At 44.6% G+C, this 14910-nt stretch overlaps 1 protein-coding gene across 2 annotated transcripts in view; it reads right to left on the bottom strand.

The window, feature by feature from the left end:
• ephb6 (eph receptor B6) overlaps window positions 1–12682 on the bottom strand; it is a 38466-nt gene extending 25784 nt beyond the window's left edge. For both annotated transcript variants that reach the window (XM_030103074.1, XM_030103075.1), the window contains exons 1-2: window positions 12572–12682; window positions 2510–2574 (exon numbers count right to left, since the gene is read on the bottom strand). In XM_030103074.1, the coding sequence (XP_029958934.1) occupies window positions 2510–2574; window positions 12572–12671 (165 nt within the window). In that variant the 5' untranslated portion in view covers window positions 12672–12682. The remainder of the gene's footprint in view (window positions 1–2509; window positions 2575–12571) is intronic.
• Between the last annotated feature and the right edge of the window lie 2228 nt (window positions 12683–14910).

Raw genomic sequence — 14910 nt, 5'->3', positions numbered from 1 at the left:
TAAACCTGTTCCACGTCTTTAAGGGGCGATCTGGTGCTTCTGCACGTTGACACACACACACACACACACACACACACACACACATACACACACACACACACACACACACACACACACACACACACACACACACTGTGGCAACATCGAAAAGTTGCACAGTGAAAGCAGAAGATCTCTTGAGGAAGTCTGTTGTGTATGTCAGTACCAGTGTGACAGTAATCCACTGTAATCTTGAAAAAAAATGTGCCATCTTGCAAAATTATACTACAGGAATCATGCATAATGTCCATGTGCGAAAGTGTAAACATGGTGAGAAAAGCATTAGTCTGGACAGCCGGTGGTCGACAGACACCTCGTCAAATGTACAGAAAATGTAAATGTCAAGGCAATAGTACGCTTTTTTTTTTTGTCTTTTTCTTACAGTTTTCTCTATTGGTTTTGCTCATTTCTTGAAATAGAAATTCCATTTTCAAAACTCTTAGATAATTTAGCAAAACGATCATACAGTTCAGCACAACGCCATAGTTCACTTGCAAAAAGCTCATATCTCTCCCAAACCTGTTCACTCATGATTCCAGACTAAATTCTTCTCCCATATAAATGGCAGTGGTGGGCCGTCAGGGCCTGCAAAGCCTTCTCTGCGGGCCTAAAAATGATCTGAATTACAGACTGATGTAAATTATATTTTGTCCATAAATAATTAATAAATGATTCCAAACCGTATGTTCCAGTTCCTTTCATAGTTTTCCTGTGGTTGCGCTGCTTCCAGACATGTTTTTTTCATATTAAATCATTTAACCAATCAGATTTCAGGCATCATCTGTTGCTAGGGTCAAAGAAATCTGCCCGAGGCCTTCGCTATCCGTTCCTGATGGCGCAGTGAAGTAAAGTGAAGCGTCAAACAGACAGCTGCTTCAACCAATCAGACAGTTGCTTCAACCAATCAGATTTCGAGTTGGCGACTCAGCGCCTTCTAGCTTCTAACAACAGCATATCCAGGCCCTCTGATTTACATTCACCAAGAGATACAGTAGGGGGCGGTATGCACCTAAGTTGTTGGTCGCCTACCTCAATTATTCCAAAGAAGAAGAAGAAGACCTGAAGAGAAATAAAACTTACGCCAGAAATACCACAGGGCAAGCTGGACTTTCAGCCCTGGCTTTATGGAACTGAAACGCACGGATAATCTATATGACAGAGCAGTTGAACTCTTTTTGAGGAAGGAAAGGAGGATGTATTTTGTTTTCAAATAATCGGGATTTTGGTGAGTAAAATGTTCCTCTTTTCCTAAATAATATTGCTGTTTTATTAAGTTGATGCTTATTGTATGTGCACAGATGTAGTAGGAGACTTGTGCACTTCAGCAAAGGCATTTATTCTGGCTGCACAAGTATCTATCTGCTGTGCAACAACTCTTTATGTGCATATCTGCATAATAAGATTTTTTTTTGTAGACAAAATAGTTATTGAGAGGTGGATTGGTTCAGGCGGATCTGTTCTGAAGGCCTTAATGTGAAATGCACGGTCCGCCACTGATAAATGGTCAGTGCCACCAAAAACGCAAAGCTAATTTCTGGAAACAGACCGAATGTTCTCAACACTCATGGTGCTTTTCACAAAATGACCTGACAAAAATAACCATGTTCTTGATTAAATTTGAGAGACGGAACAGATGATTGTGCTTGTGATAACTGTCTCAATGAAAAGATGCCAACATGTTTTAGTGAGAATAAACAGACCAAGAACCAATCAGTCAATCACAGGATATATTCGCTTGCAAACTGTGCTGAATTTAGAACAAATGAACCTCCTGTAGGCGCCCGGTACTGAATCATTTTCAGATGATTTGAGACATTGAGAAATGTACTGAGACATCTGCAATGTGATCAAATGAAAGAGAAACGCCACTCTGTTGTGAACGATTGCCAAGTGATTTGCAGCTTTGTTTATGTTGTTTTGAGAATATAATTTGTCTTTCAAGAAATGAGTCAAACCAATGAATAAAAACTAATTCAAGTTTCAACAGGTGAAATTTTATCTAAGTTCCATGTCGTCTCGGAAGCAGGCATCGATTTTGATGATCAATTAATCATTTATCATTTCAAGTGAAAATTTAATGAGCTCTCTAAATGGGACAGTCTGCATTGTTTCCTCTCTGTGAAGTGAATGTTTGAGTTTTCATTATAATCTGACCTTTGCCCGGCACAACAATGATTCATGGAGTAAGTAAACAGCATATTAATTATGACCAAATTGAGCTTCAGCTTGACTCCGGCTCGCCGTCAGGACCTCGTGTGTAGAGAAAGAAGGAGTTTCCCATTACATACCAGAGTGTTTAATCCCTCATTAGAGTTCCACCACAAAGCTGAATGAACAATGTGATTATAACCCTCCTCTTAAAACACGACCATGTGTCAAACATGTGTGCGAGAGATTTGGACGGCCTCACAGCACGCTTGCTTTCTAACGCTCCGGCAGCTGGCGAACACGTTGACGGCTTCTCGCTCACCCCCGTGTCCGGATAGGTGGTCCAGCCCAGCTCCGAGGTAGACTCCGTTGTGTCCAGTAGCATCACTGTGAATAAAAAGCAGACGAGACGAGATGAGACTCTTTCACTTTGATTCCATCAGAAGTTAACCAGGAGGCCGAGCGAGCGCGAAAAAAGCAAAGTGACTGTGAAGCAGAATTTGTAATCATGAGATATTCTCTCAAGGACTGAAAACCACAGACTGTGCGATTCTGCGAAGCCGTCAGGATTTAAAACATGGAGCGGCTCCAGCCAGGCTCAAGTTAAGATGCAGTTTGTGGAGGGAGCTTTCTTACAATCAATCAGACTTCTCTTTCTTTTGTTAAATACCACAAGTATTTGGAAGAAGTCTGACGTCAAGCCAGTCGGGCCAGGCTCCGTCCACATTTGATTTTCTTTCCTTCCCGATGCCATAAAATCAGGACGGGTTCCAGCCGACGGACCTCATAACCGGACGCCGGATGGCACAGTGATCTGGTGTTTAAAAAATTAAACTGATTGACCTGATGGGGCACCGTAATTAAAGGTCAAATCTCCCAACTTTGAAAGGTCATAACAGTCACTGTCACATTCGGTCCGAACTCGGCCGGCTGACGTGTCTCTTAGTTCGGTCCAAAGGGAGCCTTCCGTGCTCAGTTTTGCTCTTTTGTTGCACACTTTTACTCATTTCCTCTGATTTGGAGTGAAAGCACCAGAATAGCATATGACTTGTTTGAGTGTATTTTCCCATAATTTGCTTTTAGGTTTAAGTGCTTTCAAAAGCAAGCTGGCAAAGAAATTACACACACACACAGACACACACAGAGACACACAGAGGCACACACACACACACACAGAGTGACTCTAATGCTGAGTGCTGCGTGCTGACACATGGCAGCTTCCCACACAAAACTGGAGCCCTTGAATTTTCTATTAGTATTCCAAAACTGTGGTGGCTGCCGCTCCTTCAGTCTGGCACAGCCTGCGCTCGGCTCTGGTGGAGAGCCGACTGAACGCCGGCCAAAGTTTGTCGTGAGCACAGAGGTGGCAGGAACATCAGACTCCAGGTTTGGACGGCTGCACAGATGGAGGTAATGGAGAATAACCGGCTGTGCCTGATTTCATCAAGCGCCGCGCTAATCACGAGAAAAGGGCCTCGAACACACATTCCAGCGCCGTCTTCTGAACCCGTTTACAAATAAATGATCCTCCTCAACGGCGGTCATACAATTTTTATGCTTTTGTTTCCATCGCGTGCCACACGGAGACCGGAGACTCTCTTCTCACTCCGACAATCAGACAAAGAGCAGCAGAAAAACAAATGTCATCTGCATAATCAGCGTGTGCACGGATCTAAAAAAAAAAAAAAAAAAAAGTAGCCTCCGCCTCTAAAACACTGGCGACCCACCGAGGTGGACACGTTTTCACAGAACCCAGCTTCGTGTCTTAATAAATCAAACACATAATCAGGAAATATAATTTTTTTTTTATGGTGAATGACATCAATCACTCCCTCTTCTCTGTTCTCTGACAGATTTTTTAGGATTATACTCACAGATGGAGACTCCACAAATCTGTTCCCTGTGTTCTCTCCTTTCATCCTCTGTTCAAACCGGTCTGTGTCTCTGCTTTCACCCACTAGGTCGTCTCAACGTCACCCGTACTAAATTCACACATTTTTCCATGGACGTCCTCCAGAATGTGGTGTGATATGAATTGTATCTATTAAAAAAGAAAAAAAAACGAACAAAAACAAATGGACTGCGACAGCTAAAGATTAAATGGAGCCAGGGGAATCAGAAGAGATAGTTTTTAGTGCAGCGTATGTCTGGACAGCTTGGCGACTGGACTTGTGGGAGCAATCGAGATGAAATCAGCTGCAGGGGAAAGGACTAAATCCACTAAACCAGCCCTTCGGATGAATACGGATTTCCCCCCAGTGACACACCTTTCCTGCTTTGTTTGAAGATACGACTGAAGCAGGCCCCATGCAACTGGAACTGTTCAAACTGAGCAAAACGACACGCAAACTCCGTCTTTTCCAGGTCCGGAATCTGTGTTTTGTCATCACTAATACCTCATTTGTCACAATGATAAATTATGATCACGCATAAAACCGCCGTGCATGAGCTGCACACACTCCCAAGTATTGTGACCTCATTAAGCAGCATCATATTTACATCAGATAAGAAACACACACGCACGGATGCTGCAAATGTGTCATTCCAAATTCAATTAACCCCCCTGCTTCAGGGCACAGTCATGCATTAATAATTCTCAGCAAACTATTTTGACGTTAATATTTATGCCTCTGCTATTTAGTTTCTTGTCACGGGGCCTTTGGTATCGAGGTCTTCACCCCCCCCCACCTCCGCTAATGCTCTTTCCGGGACAAACCTCTACATGAGGATTACATGGAGGGGTGTTCGAGCACCTTCATGCATGTCTCATTGCGTGACATTAACATGTTGAATAATTCACCGCGACATCCCCCAGATCAGCGTTGAGTGCTGCGTTACACACACACACACCTTTCATGGATTATAGCTCGACCCGAGGCTCCGCCGCCAAGACAAGCCGCAACAAAAGAGAGGGACATTTACTGGCAGGTCCACTCGGCAGTAAAAGCTGCTTTATTTAACTCTCGGACAGCCACTTCACGCACACAGACGCCGCTATTGGACCATGCGAAGGCCGAGACACTCAAAGTTTGTCCCTGACAGTTCGGAGAAGTGCTGAGTCTGCAATCTGGACCTGAGTGCTGCGTTAATGCACGCCGTCCTCTCATGTCTCCCTGCTCCACTCTCATCTTCTACTCAATACCTTCTCTACCTCCATCCTGTCCCCTGTCCCTCTCCTCCTCCTCCTCCTCCTCCTCCTCCCGGCGTGTGTGTATTATTCATCTGGAAAGTGACAGCGGGGTGGGCCTCCCTGTACGTTGAATAAGGAGCTACGCTCTGCTCCATTATTGATGCCAGATCTGCTGTTTGTTTGGAAAAGCGCTTTGACGCTCGCAGCGAAGGGAAAAAAATAGATAAACGGACACAATGGCGACGAGCGGGCGTGATTATGAAAGGAGAGGATGATAGGATTGTGTTTGTGCATATAAATGTGTCCTCCACCCCCCTCTCTCTCCATCCGTGGTGTGGGTGTGAATGCTCTTTTCCCTTGTTGCAGAGGTGACCTGCATTAGTTCGTGGTTTTCCGCTCCGCCTCTGGAGTGTTCACTTCAGCTGAGTGACCCTCTCCGCTCGCTCTCCAGCCACTTCCCGTCCGTCCGCCGACACCGTCCCTCGCTGTGCGGCCATGCGTGCACCAACACCCTCCGCCGCTAAGCGTGGTGATGTTGTTGGTGTCACGCCTCTCTGGCAGCAGATGTACGCCGCCGTGCGGCACGTTTTCGAGGCCCGCAGAGCCACCGGGGGGGGGGGGGATTTTGTTGTTAATATTAACACAGGGAGGAGAGGTGCGGGTGTGTAACGTGGCTTCGCATCAAAGTGAACGCAGCAGAGCTCACAGGTAGCAGCAAGTCACGGGAAAATAAAAATTCCTGCAGCGCCTGAAAGTTTCCGAAGCTCCGGTCAGCGTGTGTGTTGCCTTTCGTCCACTCGCCCGCCCGTCTCCAGCCCTCCTTTATTGGCTCCAGATGCACCCGCCCACAGACAGTCAGTCAGTCAAGGACAAGGCCTTCTCCAAACCATCATTACCAACAACCGCTGAGCCAGAGCGATAGGCCGGGGCAGAGACGGAGGCAGGAGGGGGATTTACGCCATTCCAGAAATAAGTATGCACATGTCAAAGGGTGTTATCAAAAATCTGAGACATTCAAGCTGAATGAAAGTGCAGCTGCAACACGGAGCGCTTGAGCTGGGTGAGATGACAGAGCGATACCTGTGCAAAGAGCGTCTGAACAGGCAGCAACAGGCACAGGTGGGCTGTGTCACAATCGCGCACCCTCAGCTTTGATTACAAGGCTTTCGCCAAAGCCAGACGAGGCAGGTCACCACTGAGAGAAAGGGTCTGTGTAATCACATCTGGAAGGCAGAGTTTACCGGTTTGGAAACTACGCCTGTTTGCTTTCTTGTTGTTCAACCTACTGAAGAGAAAAAAAAAGAAGTTTTCTCACACCAGAACTGAACCCAGATTGTGAAAGGCTGTGTACACCTGGTTGCTATGAACGTGACCTTTTATAACAACAGTAAGTTGAAAAGGGCTAAAAGCCTGGAAAACAATTAAAAATGTTCACTAGACTTACATTATTGACGTCAATTTGGTTTTGATTGAAGCTAAAATAGTCATTCCTTTTTAATGCCAGATATTAGATCTTCAGTTAAGATCCAGTAAATGAAGAAGAGTTTTTCCTTGAAGTGTCAAAGTATTAATTTAACTTTTCAGAGTATTTCTTCACATCAATGGTCCTTCTCTCTCCTTTGATTAAGCAATTTAATTCAAGATGTCAAAGGCAAATTCAACAAAAGAAAAAAAAGATGTTTAATTCTGAGACAGGCAGAAAGGTTTACTGCCAAATCTGAAGTAATGATGAATCATGCATGAGTGGTTCTGGAGCCACACGTTTCTTCCCAGGCCAACTGTATTGTGTTTTTTTTCATTAAAAAAAAATGATCTCCCATTTTATTTTCAACTACAGCAGAGCGTTCCTCGGATGTTTTTATTTTGCAGTTTGAGCAGACACATGTGACATTTAAAAAAGATGGTTCAACAGTTTGTCAAAAACAATGCATCACACTCCCCTCTGCTCTGACGTTCACTGCAGGGGATGAAAGTTAGTTGAAAGCAGATAAAGACGAATCTCAGAGGAAATAGAGAGTTTGAGCCAACGTGGAGGACCCACATGTGACTGCTGTATGCAGACCATCGTCAAGATATGAGAGATAAAGAAGCCAACAACAGAATGTCAAAGCATCAAGGCTAACATGGATATTTCAGCTAAACATCCTCAGGCCCCGTTTACACTCCAATGTCTCAAGGAAAAACACATTGCTTCTGCATTTTCATCTCAGAAAAGACTGACGTTTATATGGCAACAGCTGGAAAACAATATTGCGTTCACACAAAACATTGTTGTTACTGTCCATCTAATCGTGCATTTGCAGAAGAACTTTATACTATGGCGTTTTCAAAATCTTCCAATTAGAAAGCCGTGATCAAAAAGAATTTCCAGAGAGGTTTTTATCTGGCGGGAGAAGAGCATCTCTTTTGGTGGTAAACATTTCAGTCAGGCACGTCAGCGATGCCCTCAAAGTGATGCATCAAGCACTAAACATCTTCACGAAAGCCAAGCAGAAAAAAAGAAGAAGGAAGACATCAACGCAGTTTCTGAATGACCCTGAGTTCTCCATCAAAGAGAAAACCTGCTGCAAACATTTTTATCAACATCTCCATCGTCATCAGGCGGTAGGAAGGAGGAATGTGCGTCTGAGAGGAGATCGGTTTACGGTAATCTCTCTGTCATTCCTCAGCGGGGAAGCCTTCGATAATCAGACTCTTTCTGTCAGTTCGCTCGGTGCCAGCGCGCAAACTGCCAAGAGACGGCTTTAATGTGAAACTCAAAACTCAAAATTACATTCCAGTGTCACGGCAGTTAATACCACGCGCTCATCTTTCGCTTAGATTTTGGCTCGAACCTGTTGCCCCTCCTCCCCAGACGTACTATCTTGTGACGCTGTCTGCCGTCAGTGTCTGACACACACTGACTGGAAGCAGCCCCGACTCGCCTTCAGGCCTCCGGCCTCTCGGATCGTAAATGGATCATTTAGGCAAAAGGCGTCCAGAAGTAATTACGACGCTCTCGACTGCCGCAGAGAGTCGTGTCGCTTTTAGAAACAACGCGCCGGAGCTAAAAATAAAGCCGGGTCACGGCGAAGTGTCAGCGATGGGGATGCTGCAGCCCTCCTCCACTTTGCTCCGGCGTGTGATCTGTGTGTGTGCATGTGTGTGTGTGTGTGTGTGTGTGTGTGTGTGCTGGAAGCTTTTCAGGCCTGTTAGCAGCATCCGCTCCGCCGCCCTCCCACTGTGACAAGTATGCCATTTATTTTCTTATCACACTTTCTCTAATTTATCACGTCCTGAAAGGACAGATTACTACACCCGGGACCGGGACGGTAATCTGCCTAATTATTACCCGGTTAAAGCCAGAAACCAGGGACAGCGGGACAGACGGCCCAGACGACCTTTAAGTGAGAATGTCAACAGGAGTCCAAGTTTCTGCAGCCTGGTGTTTGTCTTGTTAGGAACAGATTACCAGAGCTGGAAGGACTGAGAACTATGTAGACAACAGGCCTTCAGGAAAAGACCTTCATTTCCAAATCCATTCCAGTATTTAAAGCAAAGTGCACTTTGAGAATCAAAGAAAAATCACTTTCTAATAAAGGAAAATCATTCATTTAAAAGGTTTATTAATATAATAGTGAATCCTATGGATGTAGTAATGTAAATAGTGGAGACAAATAATTAAAAATAACTCTATTACTCTAATTTTGAAGTGTTTTTTAGAAAAGTATACTTTTTTGAGGGCTTTTTCAGGTATTTGATTTACAGCGAACAAACTTTTTTCAAACTTCAGAATTTCAAAATCATAAGTTTCTACTGATTTAATATTCAAACCCTTTGGTCTGCAGTTTTATAGTTCATCTAACAGGGAGCCTGCTATTAACAATACAATAAATGTGGTTAAAAAGAAGGTCTGAGAATGAAAAGTATCATCTGAAAGTTAGCACCATTCCATTTACATATTTATAAACTCTTAAACTGTCTGGAAATTGTGTCTCCTGAAGAGATTCATGTTTTTCCCCCATCAGGAATGCTGTAAGATGAATTGAAGGGGTCATGAGAAGAAACTACAGATTATTAATGACTTTTGTATTTTTACTTCTCTGAGCCTCAAACTGCTATTCCAACAATCAATCTGACAGGAAATATGATGCTGAGGTGGAGTCAAACAAACACGGTCTGAGAGGCTGTGATTAATGAAAGTGGGACCCCCGTTAATGTCAGACTGTAAACACCGACCTCCCCTCTCCTCAAGTTTTTACGATCGTGTTGTTTTCATTGTGTCTGTTCTTTGTTATTGTTCTTTCACAGTTTATGCTGTTCTCCTGCAGGGCTGTAAATCTGGAGTGGACTAAGTCAAGGTTTCAACACGTAAAACACAAAAGCACTCTGGCCAGATGAAGCACCTGCATGGCTCTTTTTGGGTCCTCGGGACTCATGTTGTTTTGTAGGGCTGCACATATTGCAAATTTATCATCATCTCAAACAATACTCTTTGCAGAAGACTCACTGACCTCCAATAAACGACATATTTTCATGCATTATTATTCCTAAGCTTGTAAAAGTAGTAATTACATCGTAAATACGAATATTTTCACATAAGAATTGATCCAAAAACAGATGTACCAATAACAATAACACTAATTTTAAATTTTTTTTGTTTTAATTAACATTAATCTGTACTCAGTTACTTGTCACTTCACAGACCAGAAGTTAGAGTCACTGAAAAAATGAAAGAAAACCGCTGAGAAACAACAAAGTTTAAAACAAAAACAAAAAAGTTCAGCTTCTGATCTGAAACTCTGCTGGTGGGGAAACTTTCACGAAGCTGCTGTGTTTGATAAAAGTCTGCTTCAGGAAGAAAAACCGCTGTTTTTTTTAAGAAGTGCAAATCCTTAAGCACAGATAATTGCACTTCTTCTTGTGTACATGACTCGTACATGCTAAATTGAGATTTCTGTAATAACAGAACAAGAAAGACACATTTTAAAAACAGCAGGAAATTCCCTCTATGTGGCCCATGTAGCAGAAAATATGACACGTTCTCTGCAAGACATTCACTGCAAATGATGAAATATTATGTCATTTATTGGTATTTGTTTACACAGACTTTAAAATGTGACAAAATTAAAGAAAGTAGGCTCTCTGGGAAAGTATGAAGGTTTTCCCGGATGTGTCATTTAAAGAATCCAAACAAATGACATTCAGCCTGAACATATCTGCAAAGGTGTTTTCATCAGTTCAATGTCTTCACAGAGAAAAAAGAAGCTTTTTATGTAACGCTGTGACACTAAAAGAAAACAAGCTCGGTTTGTTCAGACTGCAGACGTTGAACGATTCAAAGAAACAACCTTGTGGAGTTAGAACATAAGTTTCACTAATGAAACCAGGTTAATTTCTGGAAACGCAGAACCGGATGAGCATCTCCACTCATGCATGGCGGGAAGAGCTGCAGGGGCATCAGGTGCGCCTCCCGCGCAGGCCTCCCTCCGTCAGGCACGCCGAACACGCGATCCTCGGCGCGGATCCGGCAGCGTTGAGGCCGGCCATGTGGCTTCATGTCAACACTGCACGTCAACAAAGCGCGTGTGGGCGGACGCTCGCCGCGCTCACGCCGCTGAAATCATCTGCATGACAAGAGGCAGACGACTCCTGCAGTCTTAGCTGCAACGGGTCGTCTCCGAGCTGTTGTGGCGTGCAAACACACAGGAGTGAGGGTTGTTAGTGGTGAACACACACACACACTGTCGACAATAGAAAGACACGCGGCAAACGAGCAGCCATCAACAGACGTCGTTTGCTGTGATCAGACCCCGGCAGACACCAAATCCCATCCCCATGACATAACTAGACGTTTCAATTGACGTGGATTTAAACGGACGGCCGCGCTATTGGGTTAATACTGTATTATACGGGGCTCCGTTTCAGATACACAAACAGAGTCAGTAGGCCAGCAACACCGTGCAGCCCCTCTCTCCGCTTTCTGTCGTTCTGTCTCATCCTAGTTCAGGCCATCTGTTCCCAGAGCGGCTCCAATCTGCGGCAGGAGGGAGGCGTATAAGTTACCTCTGTTACAGACTATCGCCGACACACCTCGCAGTAAACCAGAGCCGAGGGGAGACGAGCGCGAACAGGTGCAGCGCTTCGCACGTATCCTTTTGAACGTAATTGCGTGCTGACGGCTGACACCCTCTCCAGCGTTGGGGACAGGATGTGGAAGCTGGAGCTATGTATAGGCCGGGTTTAACACATGTACACACACACCGCTGTTCCCACACACACACACACACACACACACACACACACATGCACACACTCTTAAAAACATTTTGAGTCGTCAAATTATTGCAGAATTCCCAAGACAGCCCACTCTGATCTGACAGATCACTTTAGGGAAGAGGTCTCCTGCAACCATCCATCATACACACACACACTCAAACTCACACACACACACACACACACACACACACACACTGGAATGCTGCACTTCAGCTATTTAAACTTTGCATTACAACATTGAAAAACTCAGGTGGCTGCATTCAGGCCCTTTTGGCACTTATAGCATCTATTATTCAACACACACAGATCCATGAATAAACGCTTATTCGCTCGCTCACAGTTGCGCCCACTGTTTCACATAAAAAGTCATTTATGTGTGTAAATCAGCAAGTTTTCAGAGCAGAGACGAGGAGGAGGAGAAACATCCTCCGAGGACACTAAAGAGGCGGTTTCGGGGGGGGTCGAGGGTGCCTGGCTGTCACAGCCGTGGGATCATGAGTGACACAGAGGAGTACACCGGGGTGGGGGCGGGCGGCAGAGGGAGACGGGTTAGGCAACTTATTATTCATTTGTCCTCCTCTGGCTTATTTCCATATTCTTTTGTTGTGGGTGCCCGATAGGTCCCGGCACGCACCTGGCCGCCCCGTGCCAACAGAGAATCTGATGTTCTGCCACAGTTAGAAAGAGTCTGCGTGCATGTTCACAAACACACAAAACAAAACTGACGCTCACAAGTGAAAATCATTAAAGTCCAGAGCAGCAGGTGGAGCACCCAGAAGACCCAGGCGATCAGGTGTCTGCATTTCACACACAGTCTTTAATATCCACAGAGCCACATTCCTGAAGAGCTGCTGCAGGAGTGGAGCGAAGTGCCCGAGCTTCACTTGGACTCATTGCTGAAGCACATGATGTGCAAACTCCCCATCATGCCGCAGCAACGAGCGCACACTGGGAGTCACAGCAGAGGGAATATGTGAGGGAAAGTTCAGTCCTTACCTTCCTCAGCTGAATTCGGCTGGAAAAACAGACAGAGGGACAGAAAGATACTCCACATCTCCACTACAGAGTGACACTGACGGAGGGAGGGAGAGAGCATGAAAGAGAGAGAAAGAGGGAGATAGAGTGAGTGTGTGACAGAGCGAGAGGTGGGGGGCGAGAGGAGGAGGAGTCTGTTTGCTCCCTTTATCTGGGAGGAGAGAGAGAGAGGGAGGGAGAGAGAGAGAGAGAGAGGATGGGGGTGGATGGATGAATGGATGAGGGAAGGAGAAAAATATTTACAAAGCACAACATACAATAAATCCACTGCCAAGTGCTCAAGTCAACACAGCACAGAGAGCAGAGGAGAGGAGGAGATCAGCAGAGGAGGAGGGAGGGAGCTTTTATTTTATTACAGAGAGAGAATCAACAAGAGAGAGAGAGAGAGAGGTGGAAAAATTAACCAACAAGTTTCTCTGGTCTCTAAAACAACTGTCTAGACATGCCTGACGGCGTTGGCTGCAGAGCTCCTCCATCGTCTCCTGGCAGACGCTGCTCGCACGGTGCCATCGCTCACATGTCTGCTCGCTGGCATTTTTCAAGCCGTGGCATGTGCGAGCGTCTGACTCTTCCTCCTCTTCCTCTTCATCCCCTCCACTTTATGCCTTTATGGGAAAATGAATATAATTTAGAGACATTTTTTTGGAGGCTCTCCGTCCTTCATGTGGCTTCATTTCCCCACAGCCTTCCTCCTCCTCCTCCTCCTCCTCCTCCTCTCATCTCTGCACTTCTCAGACAAACTCCTCGCCTGCAAGACTCATCCAGACAGTGGGCACTTGTACACGCACGCACATACACACACACACCCAGAAGAGGCCTCCTGATGCATGCACGCCTCTCGCTGGCCAGCCTGCCGTACTGCAGCTTGTTGATGGGCTTTCATGCCCCAGTTCACTGCAGTGATTCAGACCTCTGCGGACTCTTGCAGGAGATGTGCTTTATTGGTTTGACACAGTTAGATGGCCCCATTCCCAGGGGCCAGCCGGGGCCCCGCACCCTGCTCCAGAGGCCAGAGGTGGCCGAGGAAGACTTCAAACTTGGTTTTTGTTTGGCCCCTTTTTGAAACTCCACTCTCTTGATGTTTTTTTTTTTTTTTTTTTAATCTAAGTTCAGCTCTATAAAATATGTACATTCAAAGCACATTTCTCAGACTAGCTATAGATTACACTGTAGCAAGCCTATTTAAATATTAAGCAGGTTTTTTTTTCTCTGTTCAAACAGTAAATCTACTGGCTGCATAAGCAGATCAAAGGGTTTAAACATTAGTTCACATTGTGTGCAAAGTATAAGAGGATTAGGTTCCATAGTGTGGAATAGATTCTTCTTAAGTGTGAGGGAAAAAGCTTAAAGAACATTAACTCAACGTAGAATTATACCAAAATACAACTTAACTTCAATGAAGTGAGTTTCTGTCGATTGTTACATCCTGTTTCCATTACTTTAGTTTTTTGTTTTATGATTTGAAATATTTACAAATGAACCTTTTTTAATAAGTGTAAGACCTCTCCAACAATGACTTCAAGCTTCTTTATAATGAATATTTCTGACTTAAGTTCTTCTTTGACATTGAAGTTTGTATTAGATTGTCTGTGTTCCCTAATATGAGCTGTAGTTTGATTTGTCTCCGTCCTGTGCCTCCTGGGTCTTATTCTGAAATTCAATATTCAGAAACTGGAATCACTGCTTGGGAGCAATAAATGGACGCCTGTCAGGCTGATGGCGGTGGAGCACAGACTGAAGGGAGGCTGTTTCTCTTGAAAAAACCGAGCAGCATAAATAAAGAAAATTCAGATAACAGGAACCCATCAAGTAGAAAACAGATTTGACGGGTCAACACTGACTTATATTGACAGTGTGGGAAAAAAGGAGCAACGAAAGAAATCAGAGCTGCAGGAACAACTTGTATCCGACGTCAGAGGAGCAAGAAGAAGCACGGCAGTTAGATATCTTCTTGGAAATCACCATTTGGCTGTTGACTTGTCTTCCATCCATCTAGCACTTTCTTTGAATACTTCCAGTGTGATTTCTTTTTGAATCAAAGTGTAATCACCTCACAAGCTTTATAAGAAACTTTTCACTGCTCTAGATCCATGAAAAAAAATCCTCATCAGTTGCCAGTGAAATGCATCATTAGACGCTCCAACTGCAGCATTTACTGATGCAACAGTGGTGTAGAGATGTACACAAATGTTATGACATAAAAAGCAGAAGCAGCCAATAGAAAACAAGTTGAATGAGTTGGAATTATTCTGCAGAATGGCAGAAGAGGAGCTTTTTGTTGCCTCAGTTTTGTGTATATT

The sequence above is a fragment of the Salarias fasciatus genome, chromosome 11 (assembly GCF_902148845.1).
Source record: "Salarias fasciatus chromosome 11, fSalaFa1.1, whole genome shotgun sequence".
NCBI classification, from domain to species: Eukaryota; Metazoa; Chordata; class Actinopteri; order Blenniiformes; family Blenniidae; genus Salarias; species Salarias fasciatus.
Note: the sequence above shows the minus strand (reverse complement) of the source record. Positions and strands in the feature narration are given on the sequence as shown.